This window comes from Vigna umbellata, chromosome 10, assembly GCF_029865625.1.
Source record: "Vigna umbellata cultivar VRB3 chromosome 10, Vumbellata_1.0, whole genome shotgun sequence".
NCBI lineage: Eukaryota > Viridiplantae > Streptophyta > Magnoliopsida > Fabales > Fabaceae > Vigna > Vigna umbellata.
In genome coordinates this window covers 18587609-18608363 of record NC_142174.1, presented here as the reverse complement: position 1 = coordinate 18608363, position 20755 = coordinate 18587609, and the positions used below count along the sequence as shown (strand labels likewise).

General features: G+C 29.6%; 2 protein-coding genes across 2 annotated transcripts; both read left to right on the top strand.

Annotated features, from left to right (window-relative positions):
* Positions 1 to 8837: 8837 nt before the first annotated feature.
* Positions 8838 to 17712, top strand: LOC124837024 (kinesin-like protein KIN-14I). The gene is made up of 24 exons (XM_047312308.2): positions 8838 to 9210; positions 9598 to 9833; positions 9913 to 9985; positions 10152 to 10283; positions 10361 to 10599; positions 10681 to 11008; positions 11565 to 11664; positions 11749 to 11930; positions 12040 to 12155; positions 12298 to 12400; positions 12659 to 12811; positions 12916 to 13062; positions 13147 to 13347; positions 14314 to 14478; positions 14563 to 14667; positions 14777 to 14917; positions 15019 to 15213; positions 15323 to 15449; positions 15559 to 15761; positions 15887 to 16069; positions 16276 to 16371; positions 16548 to 16745; positions 16872 to 17143; positions 17323 to 17712. The coding sequence occupies exons 2-24, from the start codon at positions 9676 to 9678 to the stop codon at positions 17513 to 17515; spliced, it is 3810 nt and encodes a 1269-aa protein (XP_047168264.2). The 5' UTR covers positions 8838 to 9210; positions 9598 to 9675; the 3' UTR covers positions 17516 to 17712.
* A 1085-nt stretch (positions 17713 to 18797) lies between these two features.
* Positions 18798 to 20326, top strand: LOC124831284 (2-oxoglutarate-dependent dioxygenase DAO-like). Its single transcript, XM_088100266.1, has 3 exons — positions 18798 to 19210; positions 19357 to 19672; positions 19765 to 20326. Exons 1-3 carry the CDS (start codon positions 18870 to 18872, stop codon positions 20008 to 20010), a joined length of 903 nt encoding a protein of 300 aa, XP_087956392.1. The 5' UTR covers positions 18798 to 18869; the 3' UTR covers positions 20011 to 20326.
* The last annotated feature ends 429 nt before the right edge of the window (positions 20327 to 20755 follow it).

The following is a 20755-nucleotide window of genomic DNA, read 5'->3' as shown; positions in this document are numbered from 1 at the left end:
AGAGATTAATATATCGGTATAAACCTTTGCCAAATATTATAATATAAAAAGTTAATATCGTTGGTTCAATTGTTGGACCATAATTCCATATTAATTATCCGTGTCAAAGATATTATTAAAATTAAACAAAAATATTAAAGTGGACAAATAATTTAATACGTTTTTTCAAAATGTACAATAATTTAATACTTTTATTTATATTATAATTTTTTTTAGAATAATATAAAATTTATGAAAAATAAACTTTTCAATTTGATTAAGAGTTTAAAAGAAATATGTTTTATGTTGAATAACATTTCATGAAAGCTATGTTGATGGGATCTAATCTTTCTCCCACACATATAGACATATTATGTGTGTGTAAAAAGTTACCTTTTTTTTACGGTGTGACTTGATAATATATATATATATATATATATATATATATATATATATATATATATATATATATATATATATATATATATATATATATATATATATATTATACGATTATTTTATTTTAATTACCCAAATTTACTACTTGTTAAATTAAATAATTACTATTTCATAAAATACATTACGGTACAAACTTTTATCGAAAGTAATTAAATAACGTGTCGACTTTTATTATTATAATTTTTTAGAATTTTCTAAATCATATTATTTTAGTATTTAAAAAATAAGATTAATTTAAAATATATAAATAGGAAATACCAAATCAAACATAACTTTGACTTAAATTTTATATTTTACTTTTAATATGGTATTAAAACTTAATATAGTATGGAAGTAATTCATAGTTTTATTTTGATTAAGATATTTTAATTTATTTTGACTTTCGTTATTATATTGTTCTTGATTTTTAGACTCCATTCTTTAGGAGAATTGATGGAAATATCATGTGAATTAGAAATAGGATAAACTTATAATATATAAACTATTTTAAATTTATGTTTATGCACGAATTAATGTTGGTTTATGTATTTATTAAAAGATAATTAGAAATTGAGAAAAAAAATATTTTTAAGTTTATAATTAAATTTTTGAATAAAATCAACTGTAAAAATAATTTATAATTTAAAAATTAACATATAAAGGATAAAATATTGCAAAAATATAATTGATTCTCTCAAAATATAAAAGATATACTATAATATATAAAGTTAACTTGTTAAAAATATTAGTATATGAATAGATAAATGTAATATGAATTGCTAAACTCGTCTAATCAATGAGAAACTATGTGTTGTTAAACTCATTTAATGAATGTGTGGATACATTTATTTAATGTTAATTGTTAAATTCGTCTAATTAATATATAAGCTAATTTGCATGATGTATATTGCAAGACTCGTTTAATCATATAATGGAAAGAGTCGTCTAATTTGTATTAATTCATTAATTTAATATGGGTATGAATAAATCGGTCTAACGTATTGTTAGATTGTGTGATCAGTGTATGGAAAAACTTGTCTAATAGGTGTTATAAAACTCGATTTATCAGTGTATAAACATACTCATCTAATGTGTATTCTTAAACGCATCTAATCAATGTATCGAATGATTCATCTAAAATGTTTATAATCAATATATGTATAAATTCGACTGATATGTATTATTAGACTTGTATAATATATATATTTTTACTCATTTAATTAATGTATGAATAAACCCGTATAATGTGTTTAAACAGTAAATGAAAAGATTTGTCTAATATTTATTAATAGACTTGTCTAATTTGTATATAGTAGTATAATAAATATATGAATTACTTATCTAACGTGTATTGTTAAACTTATTTAATCAATAGATCGACAATCTCATCTAATGTGTATATTGTTAGACTTGTATAATGTTTTTTATTATATTTGTCTAGTGTATGTTGTTAGACTCATTTAATCAATATAGGTTTAGTATATATTTGTAGACTCAAACAATGACAATATAAATACACTAATGATATATTTTAAAACAAATAATGTTAGTTTTTACTTTTTTTTGTTTCAATCTTACTATAAAGTTTCAATTAAACTTTAGATTTTCAAGTTGAAAAAAATAAAAAAGTGAATTTAAACAAGATAAAACATAATTTATAATATTAATAAGTATGATTTTGTTATTACAAATATCTAATTTAAACATTTGAAATGAATTATTAAGTAAAATATTTTAATTTATTTAATTACAAATATAATTATTTAAAATCTTATGTCAATTTCTATGTACATACTAAAATATGACAAATACTAAATAATAAGATTATTTATGTTATAAATTAAAATAAAAAAATAAATATAATTTGTTTAAGACAAAAGCATTACATTTGAAATTTAGTTTATATTATAGTGTAAACTATTTTGTATTATAAAAAAAATATTATTTTAAGAAATTAAAGTAAAATATTTTTTTTGAATATTATTTCATTAAATGATCAAGTAATTAGATATCACAAAAGGATAAAATTAAAAATGAAAAAAATAGTATAATAAAAGGTTTAATACTATATTATAGTGTTTTATTTTATATTTGATTTAGTGTTTTGAGATAATCAAATGTACATATAACATATATATCTAATGATAATATAAATATACTAGTAATATATTCATAAAAAATTAATTTGTTATTTTCACAAGTTTTAACAATTTGAAGTTGAAGTAAACAAAATGAATTAAGCTAATATGAAACAGAATTTATAATATTAAAAAATGAGATTTTTTTTTATTACTAAACCTTTGAAATGAACTATAAATTAGTACAATCTTCTAATCCACCAGTAACAAATATAATTATTCAAATGGTTAAATATTTTTGTAATCTTCAAACTTTAACGCAAAACTTTAAAAATAAATAGATATAATCCTTATAATTTAGTTGTATTATTTTTTTTACGCGTCAAGTGTCATTTGAGTTGTTTACATTTATCGACATATTCTAACTCAAATGTCAATATTGAAGGCAGTTTAACAAATAAAAAAAAATAACATTGTTTAATTAAAATAACTATATCTATTATTTTTAAAATTAAAAAACTAAAATGTATTAAAGTTTCAAACATAAACTAATTCTAGTTTTACTTTTAACTCTAAAAACTAAAAACATACTTAACCTTTATTTAAAACTTTTTAGGAATTTATATATAGATACATAATTCATGCTATTTTTATTTAAATAATATTAGTTCAATTTTTATATAATAAAAATACAAAGAATAGTTAACAATAAGACAATTAACAATTTGTTTATAAGATAAAACTATTATAAGACAATTTTTTTATATTAAAATGTAATACTTTACACTATTAACAAATCTATATTATTTTTATAAATAATATTATTTTAAGATATATAACTAAAATTTATTTTTTCTATATTTCATTTTATTATATTACAAAGTAATAAAAAAATCATAAAATCATAAAATTAAAAATTAAAAAATAGTATAAAAAACTAATATATTAAATAAAGTTAATCATTGATAACTTATGACTAAACAATTAGAAATCACCAAAGGTAAAATTAAGAATAAAAAAAATATGATAAAAAAAATTAATACTTTAAATATAAGTATTAATTATGATTAATACATTAAAAACATTACATAAAAGCTTTTAATTATGATTAAGCACATATTTGGATTCCTATATATCCACTCGTACCATACTTCATTGTGTGATATATATATAAGATCGATCTGTATAGATATCATCATCTACATCCAGAAAGCCGTATGCTTTGTAAGAAGCTTGTACAGTGTGAGAAAATGTTTTAATTGATCAAAAAGAATAATCTACTTCAACCGTTATGCCCTTAGGCATGACCATACATAACACAAAAATCACACTCAGAAATGGTGGACAATTAACTAGAGCAGCTAGTGCTTAACAAAACTAATTGCAAAAAAAAGGAGAAATCGGCCACATTAAAATTACCTTATAGGGAGGTCGGTTTGATATATAAGATTCAAATTTAAAAAAGTAATTATTTACTTATTTTAAAAATTGATAAATTTTTTAAATAATTTTTAGAAATGCCTATGATTATTTAAGTTGATTAAGAAAAACATTATATCAGAAAGAGTTTTTTATATGGCAGTATAAACTGTTTGTATTGTTAATAAATATATATATTATTTTTTAAACAATATTATTTAAAAAAATAAAAGTATAATATATTTTTATAAATTTAATTTTGTTAAATGATGAACTAATTAGAAATAATAAAGTGATAAAATTAAAAATGCAAAAAATACTATATAAAATAACTAATACTTTAATATCAATTATTCTTTAATAATTTATTAAATGTTCAAGTAATTAAAAATTATAAATGAAAAAAAATAAGAATGAAAAAAATTGTATAGAACAAAGGAGTTAATATTTTAAATAAAAATTATTATTTAATAATAAATATACAGAAAATACATTAGATGATTTTTAATGATGATTAAAATGAGTATAAAGATAACAAAAATTTAAAATAATATTTAAAGTGATCAAACGTAAATAAAGAACTTCCAAAGCTTTTATCTATAAAATCAACACAACTACTTTTTCAAATCACTAAAAGAAGTTATATTCCTTATTTATGTATGTCAAGTAAGTCTCTCGTACTAAAAGAAGAAAAAAAGAAGAAGATAAAATTAACAATATTCTTAAAGACAAAACTAATGTACTTTTTACTATTTATTTCAAAACATATTTAATCATAAAAAGATAGGCACCTGGTAATTTTTCTTTTAAAGTTGTAAAAGATTTAAAGTTTTAGAGAAGTATTATTTATAAGAAATAAGAAATAAATTGTTTAAAGTATATTTATAAAAAAATTAAACCTTTTTTTTTTCATTCTTCATTTCACTTTAAACCTTCTTTTTCAATTTTACATGTCCTAGAGAGTAGATATGCGTATGGTACTAAGATACAAATATGATAAGTATGTATCAATCTACAAATTAATTTCACCTTTAGGAGAATATACAAGTTAGTCAGGAGGAAGGTGAATTTTTAATAAAGAATAATATGTGTAATTGATATTGATTTCAAGGAAATCACTTATAACTGTCCGAAAAAAGAAATTTAATAACGGAACAATTTGTCAATGTTATCCTGTTTTTTTTTATCATTGTTTTTAAAATGATATAGTCACAACAATGCTTCTGAAAAAAAGTTAAAAATAATTTCACTTTTTTTTTTGTATTTTAAAAAAACGATGACAAAATTTGCAACATTTTCGTTGATTGTGAACAGTGTATACAAATTGTTAGTAATCTGGATTCGTATATTTTAACTAAGGCTTCAGATTTAGGTGTTAAGGTGAAAAAACTGTATATGGAACAAAAAAACCTCACCAAAATAATATTGGTTTATCGCAAATGTGAAATTTATCTCTTTCTATAAAGTGTTTTTTTTTTATGCATGAGTAACAAATTCAATATCTAATAATAACATGTTTAAATAACTCAAATTATTTATCTCCAGTAAATACAGTTTGTTAATATGTGTTGCTGAAAACTTGCTATAAAACAAAAATGCCTATTCAAGTCTTACCATCTAAAAGATACAAAAGATGATTAATTTTTCTTTCCAATGAAAGAGTGACGTCTTTTACTTAGTTTGATGATAAAATAACACACATTTATATTAAGATCACAATAATAAAATAATTATAAAAGAATTTTTTAATACTTTTAAGAAAAAAAAAGAAAATAATGTCAAATTAATATAAAAAGGTTATGTATTTTTACTTATTTTACACAATAAATGCATAACCATAAATGAGTTAAATATTAAATAAAAATTAAAGTATAACTGAAAACAAATAATCAATATTATCTTGTGTTCCGGGTATAGGGTTGAAGTTCATACTCAAAGCACTCCAAGTTGAAGACCGGACAGACGTGGTACAAAGCGCTTTAGGTTGACATGAAAACCGGACGAGCTGCCTAGTAGTTTTCAAGTTGGCACGTAGGCCGGACGGGTTCCCTGGTGGTCATTCCTCCTCCTTATCCAAGTCGGGTGGGCGGACACCTGTCAAAGGCACTCTGACACTCAAGTTAGTAATGTAACCGAGCGGTTGGAAGAGCAAATAGAGCATGTATATTGTGCATCGTGTGCAGTTTGTTTTAGAAATCATACCTGAGACTTTTATTTATACTGGTTGTAATGGACTTTTATCTTTCGTCGACTTAATGACGGTTCAATCACGCCTTAATATTCATTAAGGGCTTTAATGAGCTATTATCGTTTTTAGCCTAACCATATGGTCGGCCCACTGGTTGGTTAGATGGTTGGTCGGCTTAGATGATTACATAAACTAAGACATTGAATTCATGTGCAATGCTATGAAAGCTCCATGAACAAACAATATTTATAAATAATAAGTCTCGATAAGAGAAAAAAAAACTTAAACAGAATCAAATATTTTTTCAAATAATTTATTTAGAAAAATAATATTAATTTTTATGATGTAATATTAATTGTTTTATGGTGTAATATTACAATAATTATTTTTCAGTATCTATATAGGAAATATTTGTCTATAATAACATAATTATAGGATATTGAGTATATTATTGTTTATATTTAAACAAAATACATTATCAATGCAAATCATGAAATTTAATAATCAAAGCTTTAAAAAACAAACAGTTTTTGATCTATAACCACAATCATCATGACGTTCGCCGCCAATCAAAAAAAGGACCTACCTTCTACAATCTCAACAAATGACCTACCTTCTGCAATCTTTGTTAAGTAGAACATAGACAATTATCCACTATGAAAATCTTCAGTCTTATCATTGATTAGAGGATGTAAACCTCATAACTATATACCAGGGACAATAGAATGTCCAAACCAATTCATTGTTGCAAAGAACATGATAACAAAAGTCAATCCTAGTTATGAGAATTGGCAAGCCCAGGATCAAGTCATTTTAGGATGACTGATAAAATTTATATCAATTGACATTGCAACTCAATTGCTTCATTATGGAACATCCAAACAGCTTTGGGTTGAAGCTCAAAGCCTTGCTAGTGCACACACCAATTCCAATATCATCTATCTGAAATATGAATTTTACAACACACGTAAGGGACATGAAGATGGAGCAATATTTTGGCAAGATGAAAAATCTTGTTGACAAGTTAAAGTTGATAGGTTCACCAATCTCTAATTTTGATTTAGACACTAAATGATTTTGATTTTGAGTACAATCCAGTGGTTGTCAAGTTTGGATAAGATCTCTCTTGACAGAGCTAAAACTATAAATGCTCAGAAAACCAATCATGTGGTGTGATAAAGTGCCAAGTCAATTGCTTCTAATCCAGTCATGCATGTACACTCTAAACACATTGAGATAGATGTGCACTACATATGTGATCATGTCCTACAAAATGAAGTAATTGTGATCCATGTTCCTCTACTAATCAAATTGAAGACTATTTAACTAAACCTCTCACTCATACAAGATTCAACTTGCTAAGAGACAAACTTTATGTAATCATGCCACCACCAGTTTAGTTTGAGAGGAGAGTTAGACAGAATTAAATATTCTGTCAAATATCCTATGACTATTGATTTTGGAGATTTATAATATTAATTTTCTTTAATAGTATAATATTATTTGTAATTATTCATAAACATCTATTTAAAAAAATATTTATTTTTATATTAGCATGATTAGAGGATTGTACATCACTATTTATATTTAACAACATTAATTAATGCAAATAATCACCTTCAATACCATTATCTATTAAAAAAAATTATAGAGTTGATAAATATGATTCCAAACATAACAACTATGATGACACAGTAAAACATTTCATATATGAGAGAAAAAAAGAAAAGAAGCTCTCAAGCAGCAACTTTTTGATTGATTATAAGATTACTTTTAGATTTTATTTTCTTAATATCAAACTTTAAACTTCAACAGAGTTTACAATTTTATTTCTAGTTATATATATGTTGGCAAATATGAATAATTAAAAAACGAGATAATAATATAAAAGAATCCCTTGTAGCTTTTTACAGATTGTATAAGATTCTTTGATTTTTTAGGACCGTTCTTACTTACTGAGATTATTGGGGCATTAAAAAAGACAGAGATTTGGTATCCAGCGACTAAATAAAACTAAAAAAAACTGTTTCCAAAGAACGGTCTCTACTCTACTTTTATCCTCAAATCAGTGTTTAGCTTCGGACACCGAATGCAGCAAGTGAATTATTTGGTGAAATAACTGATTTTAATTTTCTATTTTGTATGATAAATTTCACCCAAAGTTTATTGCTTTAAAATATACAAGTTGATGGTTTGAATAACTTTATTAAATCAAATATAAGATTGGACCCACAGAGGTTTGTGCTGGAAAGTGGAAAGGGAAGTGTGAGAGAAAGAGAAAGCACGAATTTTTGGGTGGCCTCTTCCCGCCGGAGACAGACAGGGACAAAATTTGCACAAAGACTGTGGGTCCCACTTTGCCTTGTTCAAATTGCCTATTCATTGTTTCCACATTTTATATTCTCATACGGCACACAAATTTAAATAAATATTCTTCAAAACATAAAACTAAAATATGCAATGTATAGCTTCACAGGGTAAACAAAAGGCGATTTTTCAGAACATTGATTATTAGCTTGACCAATTTAATGGAAGTTATTGTTTGTTAGCATTAACAACTGCAATGAATATTGAAATTATTACATCTCTGCAATTATATGGCAGGGGGAGTTTTTTGTTTTTATTCTGTCCATGTGTTTTTGCAATGGCATAACTTTTCAAAGGAAATATTTTATAGCTGGGAAAATTTTATAATGAATTTCATTTAAATAACATTTGGCATTTGTTTATGGAAGCAGAAGAGTTATGGTAAATGTTAAATGATACGAATGTGGCCATGTGGGTTGTGTGTATATCTCATTCGTGTTTGTCGTCTAATCCTTTGTGTTTTGTTTATGGGAAGGTTGTTTTATGAGTGAAGAAGAAGAAAGTAGAAAGGTGTTCGAGTTCCCAAAAGCCTTGGTGTTTAATAATGCTCCCGTGACTTTCTCTCACTTCCATTTGTCCATCGGTACAAGCTTCCCTCTCGAATCAAGAACACCCCTTTCTCTCATTTGTAACAAGAATCCACTCTCATTGACTTCACCCCAGATCTCTCTCTCTCTCTCTCTCTCTCTCTCTCTCTCTCTTACCCAACACATCTCATTTAGTTTCATTGCTGTTGCAAAGGTTAGATTTTCCTGTGTCTTTTGTTTTCAATTCTTGTTCCTTTATTATTTGAGTTGGTGAATATATATAGTGAGGTCCTTGGAAGTGCGCAAGCTTCTGACTTTTCCCCATCTTGCACCTGCTGGTTCAATCTTGAAGCATTTCGGTTTCTGGGTTTGACATGCTTTTGCTGTTTGTTGTTTGCTCTCCGTTTTTGAAAAAAAATCAGGACTGTTCATTCGTTTTGATGGTTTGGTCCGTTTGTGTTTGCTGATTAGTGTGGTTTTAGGCTGCAATTCAGAGGCTTTTTATTGTTGGTTGTGTTGCTATTCCGTGGGAGGTTTTTGGCTCATTAGTTGTCACACATTATCATCTTTTATCTGATTTTATCTCACACTTATGCTTCAGTTTTTATCGCGCAGCAGAGGACAAAAAGGGGAACATTTGTTGTTTTGACTAGTTTAGCTTTGCTTGTCGGCAAGCAAAATGACCATTGACGTGCCACCATCCAGTGCCCACAGTGTTAGAACAAACAGATTTTCCTTTGGTTCTAGCAATGGCAGTGAGGCGACTCCATTACACAACTATGCATCTGTTAGCAATGGTGATGGCTATGATAGTGATGGCTCTAATTTCGCACCACCGTGAGTATCATCTTTTCTTTTGGGTATATATTGGAGATTGCGCAAATAAGTAACTTGGTATTCTATTTGCATGTTGCAGTACACCAACAACCCTATCAACTGCTATTCCAGCAGAACTCGCTGGAGCTGTACCCTTGATTGATAAATTCCAGGTTGGACTATATATAGGTTTCTTGAATAATTTTGCTTCTCTAGTAATTTGTGTCTCAGTGAGTTTCGTCTAAGTTTCTGCATTAAGGATGGTTTTTGCTTTATTGATTCAATTAACTGCATGGTCATTTCTCATCACCAAGTTTTCCATAATGTTGTTTGTTATAGGTGGAAGGATTCTTAAAACTGATGCATAAACAAATTCAGTCTGCTGGAAAACGTGGATTTTTTTCAAAAAGATCCGTTGGCCCCCAAGTTCGAGAGAAATTTACATTTGAGGACATGCTTTGTTTCCAAAAGGTAATCAAATACCAGCATTTCTATAGTGGCTAATTTTAGTTTTTGGCACTGAGAAGATAACTTGCTAATTCCTGCAGGATCCAATACCTACATCCTTGCTTAAGCTGAACAGTGACTTGGTCAGCCGAGCAACAAAGTTATTTGTAATAATTTTGAAATATATGGGAGTTGATTCATCTGACCGTCTAACTCCATTAAACTTAGATGAACGAGTCGAGCTTGTTGGTAAATTATACAAGCAATGTTTGAAGCGTTCAGAACTCCGAGACGAACTTTTTCTCCAGATATCAAAACAAACGAGAAACAACCCTGAGAGGTATGTAAATTTCATTTGTATTGTGTGTTGTGCTTCATGTGTTATGCAAGTAACTAATACCTTTTTGGTCTGAAAAAACAGGGAATGCTTGATTAAAGCATGGGAGCTAATGTATTTATGTGCTTTGTCCATGCCTCCCGGTAAAGACATTGGAGCATATCTGTCAGAGTATGTTCATAACGTGGCACATGGTGTGCTTGCTGATCCTGAGATTCGAGCCCTTGCTTTAAATACGTTAAATGCTTTGAAGCACTCTGTCAAGGCTGGTCCTAGACATATAATACCTGGACCTATCGAGATTGAAGCCATGTTGACTGGGAAAAAGCTTACAACTATAGTGTTCTTCCTGGATGAAACATTTGAAGAAATTACATATGACTTGTCAACAACAGTTGCTGATGCCGTTGAGGTTCTTTGAAACCTTTGAATGCTTATGTGATATATCTACTGTAGGATTTAGGCATGCGGCATACATTTCTAACTGATGCAAATGAACATAACATATATGGAAGAATGAGGAAATTGAAATAGGACTGTAAAGTTCTTAAAAGAAAATTTTGTTTACACAGTATGAATTTAACTATGATTATGACTTTAACACCCTACTGCTTTGCTGTCTTAGACATAGCTCTAGTTTGGATAAACTTCTCCATAAACATTTATAGGATTTACGGGGAAGAAATAGAGAGTTAAATGAATCAAACTTCTCCCAAGTTCAGTCCAACTTATATACTTCAGTTTTGGAGAAGTTAAATGGGAGAGTTTTTAAAAAAGGTAAAGTTTTTAAGTTTCTTTTAAACCTATGACTAAAATTTTTTCACCACCTTATTTTCTTCCTTCGCAATGGTTGTTAAGAAGTTTATCCAAACTTAGTAATAGTCTCTTTCTGTCTGAATTGGTTCTCGATTGCGTCATCTGTGTTTACTCTATCAAGTTTAATATCCATTAACTTTCATTTGTTTCAGGAACTTGCTGGGATTATTAAATTGTCAACATACTCGAGCTTTAGCTTGTTTGAATGTCGTAAAGTTGTTACCGGTTCCAAGTCACCTGATTCTGGGAATGGCATGTTTTCTTCTACTACGTGCTTGTTAATATCATTATTCTTACCGAGATCAGTAGTCTAACAGCTTTTTTGTTGTTACTCAGAAGAGTACATTGGATTAGACGATAATAAATATATCGGGGATCTGCTGGCAGAATTTAAGGCAGTTAAAGAACGAAGTAAAGGAGAAATTCTGCACTGTAAGCTAATATTCAAGAAAAAGTTATTTCGTGACTCAGATGAAGCTGTCACAGATCCAATGTTTTTGCAGTTGTCCTATGTACAAGTATGGCTTTTTTGTCTCAGTTGTATGAATGAATTAGATTATATCTAGTTATTATTGAATACAATTACCTTAAAGATATTGATTGTTCTGCGTGGATGTGTTGTTACAGTTGCAGCATGATTATATTTTGGGTAATTATCCTATTGGAAAGGATGACGCTTCCCAGCTTTCTGCACTGCAAATCTTGGCTGAGATAGGATTTGTTAGAAGACCAGAATCATGCACGTTAGTGATTTTCAATGTTCATTTTGTCATAAGCTTTATTTCGGAAGTGTTTAGCTTCTCATGCTTAATAATGTTATGGTCAGGGACCTCTTTTTTCTCTCTCATGATTTTATCAAATCTCTGAGATTTTTGTATTGATCAGTGACTGGAATTCATTCCTGGAGCGATTTCTTCCTAGACAAATTGCAATGACTCGAGCAAAACGGGAATGGGAGTTGGACATTCTTTCTTGCTATCATTCACTGGTATGGGTCTGAGATACTTTCCAAGGGCCAAACTCTTCTGTTTATTTTTCTTTAACCTTTGATCAGTGTTGAGTATGATCAATTTATTGCTTTTGTAGCTTGTTATTCATTTTATTTCAAAACCATTCTCTGAGCATCTAACAAAGTCATTTTCCACTTATCATGGAAATCAACATTTGCTTGAAGGAAAACTTTACATTTGATGAAATAGTATGGATATTCTCTTTTGTCTGATTTAAGATGTTGCTCCCTTTACAGGCGCATGTAACTAAAGATGATGCAAGACAACAATTTCTCCATATATTGAGAACAATTCCTTATGGGTTTTCTGTTTTCTTCAATGTTCGCAAAATTGATGATCCTATTGGACTCTTGCCTGGAAGAATTATTTTGGGAATCAACAAAAGAGGGGTATGAGAAACAAATGATTACATTATAATCTTATAAGGCTTAAAACTTCATGTTAAAACAAGTTTTAGTTTAATTGAATGTTTTTTCATATGAATTATTATTAGGTCCATTTTTTCCGTCCTGTTCCGAAGGAGTATATGCATTCTGCTGAGTTGAGAGACATAATGCAATTTGGAAGCAGCAATACTGCAGTATTTTTTAAAATGCGAGTTGCAGGTGTTCTTCACATATTTCAGTTTGAGACAAAGCAGGTATTGGCATGTTCTTAGTTTTGTGGTGGACTTGGTTCATTCTTTTCCTCACTAAATCAATGTCATTATATCATTCTTTTGAAGGGAGAAGAAATTTGTGTAGCCCTTCAGACACACATAAATGATGTTATGCTGCGCCGCTATTCCAAAGCTCGATCTACCGTGGGTGGTTCTTTGAATGAGGACACTTCTACGAATTTTAAGTCTTCTAATATGGAGTTATATGAAAAACGTGTTCAAGATTTATCAAAACTTGTTGAAGAGTCTCAAACAAATGCAGATCAAGTAAGTCTAAGCTTCTAAGACATGTTATTGGCTTAATTCAGATAAACTTTTCTATTAGTTCTTAGAGAAGAATAATAAAATAAAATGAATTGAACTTCTCCTATATGTTAAAATCAAGTTATGCACTTCAACTTTTTGAGAAGTTAAATGTGGCTTCCGAAAAAAAGTGAGATACAAGTTGGTTCTAACTTTGAGAGAAAAAATGATTTATTTTTTATTTTCTTGTTAGTAGTTGTTGATAACTTTATCCGAACTAGCTCATAGTATGTTGCTTAGGACATAAAGTAGACTCCAAACTGAACCATTAAAAGTAAAGGTCATTTCTTTTGAGTTATTTGATAGTAAAAGAAATCCATAGGGTTTATTTTCTTCTATTTGAAGGGTAAAGAATATCTCTCATCCTAATTTGGCTTTAGACTTTAGAGCTATGGCTTTTTTGGACGAGCTTCTCAATGACTCTTTAGGAGAGAAAAATAAGAAGGCAAAATGATATTAATTTCCCAATAAGCTCAAATTTGCTTATGCACAAATTAATAATAAAAATTTAGAGAAATTTTAGCTTACGGAGAAGCTAATTTTTCTGTTTTTCCTCTTATTTTTTTCTCCTAGAAGGACTTTATGAGAAATTCGTCCAAATAGGTCTGTAGTACAAGGCTCAAAATTGAGCTTTACTTTTTGTACATAAAGAGAGGGACCAGTTTCTTGCATGAAATTATGTATATACATGATATGTTGGAGGCACCAATCTTTTGATTTAGGGTAATAGTGTTTGTTTCTGCTTAAACTTTGGCAAATCATAGTCTGTTTTACCCTAAAAGGGCTATCGGAAAGTTGTCAAAAAAAGTGAATGTTTCTTCAAAATAAGGTTAATCAAACAAACATTCATTGAGCCACCCTTTTACTGTTGAGCTGTAAAATGCATGTTTCAACTATTTGTTGTAATATTTTTAAATCCTGTTGAAATAGTTGCTAGAAAAATTGCATCAGAAGCAAAAACAAGAAGAGGAAATGCTGGAAGAATTAGATGGCTTAAAAAAGTCTTTAAAAGCTGATAAGCAGAATCTTGCAGAAGTTACTGATGACCGTGACAAACTTAGGTCTTTATGCCATGAAAAAGATAAGGAACTTCAGGTAAAGGTCTTACATTTTCACGGAAGCAGTTTTATTTTAATCTATTCATTACTGACCTGTCTTAGTGATTATGCAATGTACTAGGCTAAAATTCAAGAGAAAAGAAACATGGAAGCACAGATGGCCAAGCTGAGTAATCTGGTTACTGAAAATGCCACCAAAAAGGACCCGCTTCAAGAAGATAACCAAGTAAGATGCTTGATGAAACTGGCTGGTTATTCATTTGTTCTTTCCTTCCCGGAAAGTATAGACATTGTCACTTCAGGGTATAATTTTTGGACTTTGGTTGGTACCTAAGGTGTCGCAAAAACTTGAAGATGACCTAAAACTATGTAAAGGCGAGCTGCTTGAAGCTGAAGAGACTATCAAATGCTTGAGAAGTGAAAAGTTGATTCTGGAACAGAAGCTATCTGAGTTTGAGAAGAACAGTGAAGAAGAGGTAACATAGAATATTGGATTTCTCTATTTTTCTAATTAAAATCCTTGTTTTTTAATCTAAGATGATGTTCAATCAATGCCTTGGTGGTGTCTGTAATGCAGATTAGTTCTCTACAATGTAAACTTGAGAAAGAACGCAAGAATTTGAACTCTCAGGTGTATGACCTTGAACGAAAACTGGAGATGTTTAGGCAAGAAATGACTGTGGCCAAGTCTTCACTTTCGGTCAAGGACTCTGAATTGGCTGCTTTGAAGAACAATTTAGATGAACTAGAAGAATTGAGAGAAATGAAAGAGGTTTTGGTGCTCTTATTTTATTTTCATTTTTGTTAGAATACTACTGGCATTCACTTTAGGTGTATAAATTTAATTTTTTAATTTATAAATTTCTTTTTGCTACATGTAGGACATTGATAGAAAGAATGAACAGACAGCTGCCATTCTGAAGATGCAAGCGGCTCAACTAGCTGAAATGGAATTGCTTTATAAGGAAGAGCAGGTTCTAAGAAAGAGATATTTTAATACCATAGAAGGTGGTGTACAGAAAGTATCTATACAACAATTATTATGCCAATGTGAATGTTTAGATTTACATATGTAACTGACATAATAACTACATTTGGTTTTGATCCTTTATTTCAGATATGAAAGGCAAAATAAGAGTTTATTGTCGGTTAAGACCTCTTAGTGAAAAAGAGATTGCAAATAAAGAAAGAGATTCTCTTGCTACTGTTGATGAGTTTACTGTTGAGCACCCATGGAAAGATGACAAATCGAAACAGCACATATACGACCGTGTATTCGATGGTTATGCCACTCAAGAAGATGTATTTGAGGATACTAGGGCAAGTATTAGTATACAAATTAAAGACCATAGATACTCTTTGTTTTAGATAATAGATACATTGAAATAGATTTAACAATTTGAGAACTCCTTTCTTATGTTTTACTTTGGACATTTTCAATGCAGTACCTAGTACAATCTGCTGTAGATGGCTATAATGTTTGCATATTTGCTTACGGTCAAACTGGCTCTGGAAAGACCTTTACCATCTATGGAGCTGAAAACAATCCTGGACTCACCCCTCGTGCCACTGCAGAACTTTTTAGAATTTTAAGGAGAGATAGTAACAAGTATTCTTTTTCCTTGAAGGTAATAATGGTGAAATGTCAACTAATGAATATTTCTGTGTTTTGTAAATGTGGTGTCACTAAATCCACTGAATGTGAATATATATTTTTCCCTTTGTCTTTCAATGTGTTTAATGTTGAGCAACTTAACCACAACACAACAGATAATGAGTTTTGCAAAAGTCTGTTTCTTGTCTGATGTTGACATGTTTTGTATCTTTGATGCAGGCATACATGTTGGAGTTATATCAAGATACACTTGTAGATCTCCTGTTACCCAAGAATTCAAAGCGTTTAAAACTGGATATTAAGAAGGATTCAAAGGTGATTTTTCCTATGTTGTGAATGCAAATTTCAATTTCTAGATATTTTGCTCTGCAATGCAAATAATTCAGATTTGATATCTTTTAAGGGCTTCGGAAGGTGTAGGATTACACACTGTATTATATTCATGGATTTCATTCCCTAATTGTAATTGTTTTATTTTACTCTGATCTTAGGGAATGGTAGCAGTTGAAAACGTAACGATTGTGTCCATTTCTAATGTGGAGGAATTAAACAGCATAATACAGAGGGGATCCGAGCAGCGACATACATCAGGAACACGAATGAATGACGAAAGCTCAAGATCTCATCTCATACTATCAATTGTCATTGAAAGTACCAACCTTCAAAGCCAATCAACTGCAAGGGGAAAGGTATCATTATTCATTACCTTCAGTAAAAGTATAAATACATCAATTATGGAACAGTTTGAAACATTAGTATTTGATGAGCTTGAGTCATTATAGTCGTTAATTTTGTTATTTGGATTTATCATACAGTTAAGTTTTGTGGATCTTGCTGGCTCAGAAAGGATAAAAAAGTCAGGCTCAGCAGGTAATCAGCTTAAAGAAGCTCAAAGTATCAACAAATCATTATCAGCACTAGGAGATGTTATCAGTGCTTTGTCTTCTGGTGGTCAACACATACCTTACAGAAATCACAAATTAACGATGTTGATGAGTGACTCACTTGGGGGCAATGCCAAAACTCTCATGTTTGTGAATGTATCTCCAACAGAATCAAGCTTGGATGAGACACATAACTCTCTCATGTATGTATATAATCATTTTAATCTGTTTTCTTTAGTTAAACTTCAAAAGAAAAAAGGTTTCCATTAAAAAACTTCAGTAGTTTTGGGCCAATAACATGCAGAAGATTAAAAAAGAACATGATTAAGCCAAGTTTTACATGGCTAATATTTTCTTGTGTTTATATTGTATGCTATTTTAGGTATGCATCACGAGTGAGATCAATTGTGAATGATCCAAGCAAAAACATTTCTTCAAAAGAAATAGCTCGACTGAAGAAACTGGTTGCATATTGGAAGGAGCAAGCAGGTAGGAGAGGAGAGGATGAAGAGTTGGAAGAAATTCAAGAAGAAAGACCAACTAAAGAGAAGAGTGATGGGAGGCATTCTATGTAGTAATTCTAGGCAAATAGGAACTCACAAATAGCTTCTAGACAGGGTTGGCCATTTTCTGCAATTCAGATTTCAGACAACATTGCACAGGCTTCATAGGTTGTAATTTATCTCAGATGCAACATGTATAGTTAAATCATGTATATATATATTTTAAATATTTTAACTTGTTCACACATAAATATATACATTCTGCAACACTGTATCCAGTCTTCTCAGATACAGTGGGACTTATTGGTTAAATTAACGGTTTGACTTCTTAGTCGGCACCGACAATTGGAAATTCTTTCCACGCTGACACGGTGCCCTTTTTAATTTCCCAAATGGCACACTGTATTTTAATTACATAAATAGCATTGTTTTTAAAATAAGTTAGAATTCGGTTTTCGAACTGTTTTTTTTATAAATTAAAAAAATAAAGAAAAATAAGTTAAAATAGAAATATTTATCATAGTAATATCTTTTTCTAGTGTTATATTTTTTGAAAATAAATTTAAAATATATCTTTATTTCCATAAAATAAATTACTTAATAATTTTTGGTGCAAAAAGTTAAAAAAACAAAAGAAAACAATATGATTATAGTAAAAATTTGATGAATTTATTTTTGAAGTTATGACTGGTTTAAATTAAAGTTAATGATTAGGAAAAAAATTACTTAGTTATAAGTTAAGATTATTTTATGATAGTTGTTTAATGAGGATGTGAGAAGAACACCAGAGAATAAATAATACAAAAAGTAGGATTAATAAATTTAGTAAAGTTACTTGAAGTTTAAGAAAGCATAGCAATTAGAAAAAGCGTTTTCCTTTTTAATTCCTTTCTGCAAATGCAAACGATCCATCGACACAACATCGTGGGTTGAATCTACTTCCTCGTCTTAATGACATCGAATTTTGTTATTTTCTAATAAAATTACACATTAATTCCAACATTAACATGAACCACTAGCCAGTAATATTTTTAGTATATATTTAAAAACGGTTTTGTTCAATTATATTTAGCAAGAAACCCAGAATTATTTAGTAGCATGTATCTAATTGGGATTAAAAGTAGCGAAAAAAAAGGAAAGCTGCCACTCCCATGTTTCCCCAACTTCTGCAATTTCCTTAAAAGCAGTGAATAAAGACAGTGACCTCACCTAACACAAATGAAAAAAAAAGAACAGTTACATATTAAAAAAAGTACTAACATTAATTAACTTAATAAATGAAATATAACAAAAAAGAAAAATACTTTTCGCCACAATAAATCTATTTTAAATATGTATATATAAATAGGCCTCCTGTTAGAGGAAAAGTGTGTGTGGGGTATATCTGTTGTTTGTTCATCGTTGGGATCTGGACAGGGATAGAAGAATGGAAGAGAGCAATATTCCAGTGATTGATATGAAGAAAATTGACTGTGAGGAAGGAGAGTGCAAGAAATTAAGAGAGGCATGTGAAAGATGGGGTTGTTTCAGGATCATCAACCACTCTATTTCAGAAACTCTAATGGCTGAGATGAAGAAGGTGAATGAGGCTTTGCTTGATCTTCCTCTCGAGATCAAAAAACGCAACACAGAAGTCATCGCAGGCAGTGGTTACATGGCTCCAAGTGCAGTCAACCCTTTCTATGAGGCCCTCAGTCTCTATGATTTGGGTTCTTCACAAGCTATGCACAATTTCTGCTCTCAACTTCACGCTTCTCCCCAACACAGGTTACTTTTCTTTCATTTCTTCCTTTCTTTTCTTTATTATTCACTGCTTTAGATTGAGATAGGTTTAATGTTGAAAGTAAGCACATTCTGTTATCTTTGGTAGGGAGAATTTCACATCTGGAAACGTGAACTATTGATTTTGACAGGAAAATCGTGGAGAGATATGGGGAGGCAATTCATGGTTTGGCAGTGAAGATAGGAGAAAAGATGGCTGAATCACTGGGCATAGTGGTTGATGATTTCAAGGATTGGCCATGCCAGTTCAGAATTAACAAATATAACTTCACCCCAGAAGCAGTAGGGTCCACTGGAGTTCAAATACACACAGATTCAGGCTTCTTAACCATTCTTCAAGATGATGAAAAAGTTGGTGGTCTTGAAGTGTTGGACTCTTCTGCTTCGTTCGTGCCAGTCCCTCCTTTCCCTGGGACCCTCTTAGTCAATCTTGGAGACATTGCTCGTGTAAGTTAATAACACCAACCAAACAGAAAATAGACTCTGCTCTGACCCTTATCACGCATGAAGTTGAGCATGCAATTGTTATGCATATGCAGGTGTGGAGCAATGGAAGGTTTTGCAATTTGATACACCGTGTCCAATGCAAGGAAGCCACCAAACGTTTTTCGATTGCTACGTTTATGTTGGCACCAAGGAATAGGAATGTTGAGGCCCCAGAGGAATTGGTGAATCACGATCATCCTCGTTTATATCGACCTTTTATTTACGAAGATTATAGGAAGCTGAGAGTTAGCAACAAGATGCACACTGGTGAAGCCCTGGAGTTGTTGCGTTTGTCCTAGTCATAAGAAGGCAACGAGGTTTAGGAAAGTTGATGCTACACTTTTCAGAAATTTATGTATCTGTTTGTCAACTGGGCCAAATGCTCATAGTTAAACAGAGTTACTCACTCCTAATAACTCCATAGAACTTTCATACAAGTCTTTTTACTATTTGTTTCAAATACTGTTCGTTATTTTAATCTGCAACTTAATGTGATATCAGAGTTTTAGCAGTTTTACTCTGATTGATGATGGAATATAAGTAGATAGAAAAAATATATTTTGACACGTTTTTTTAATAATATTTTAATATAATACACGTGTGATTTTTTTGTTATTATTTATTTGTTATTGTGTTAATATATTTTAAATTTAATAAAAAAATAATATATAACTATATTAACATATTGTAAAAAAATCTATAATAATATATCATTATTTAAATAGTTATTCGATGTGAATAGAAAAGGAAACTAGAGAAAGAGAAATAAAACTTTGATTACAAGGTTGCGTAGGAAAGTAGCATAAAAAAAGGAAAAATGCTTTTATTTTTGACAAACGAGGTTATTTATGTTGACGTTTGCTTAATTTAAAGAAGAAAGTGATGTCGCAATTGGAAGACAGAAGGGATTCCTTTTGATTTTGTGTGATGAGTGAAAAAGATGAATGATATTTTTATACACAATTTTTTTATACTATTTTGATATTATTTTTTACTTTTTATCTTTTTTAAATGTAAAACTTTTTTAATGTTTATTTTATTTTT

Bases quoted from the DNA above. Each gene is read 5' to 3' on its own strand.
- LOC124837024 (XM_047312308.2), top strand. From the start codon at position 9,676: ATGACCATTGACGTGCCACCATCCAGTGCCCACAGTGTTAGAACAAAC. The intron at 12,401-12,658 runs GTATGGGTCTGA...CTCCCTTTACAG, and splicing joins TTTCTTGCTATCATTCACTG to GCGCATGTAACTAAAGATGA. The intron at 14,918-15,018 runs GTAACATAGAAT...TCTGTAATGCAG, and splicing joins AGAAGAACAGTGAAGAAGAG to ATTAGTTCTCTACAATGTAA.
- LOC124831284 (XM_088100266.1), top strand. From the start codon at position 18,870: ATGGAAGAGAGCAATATTCCAGTGATTGATATGAAGAAAATTGACTGT. The intron at 19,211-19,356 runs GTTACTTTTCTT...TGATTTTGACAG, and splicing joins CACGCTTCTCCCCAACACAG to GAAAATCGTGGAGAGATATG. The intron at 19,673-19,764 runs GTAAGTTAATAA...ATGCATATGCAG, and splicing joins ATCTTGGAGACATTGCTCGT to GTGTGGAGCAATGGAAGGTT.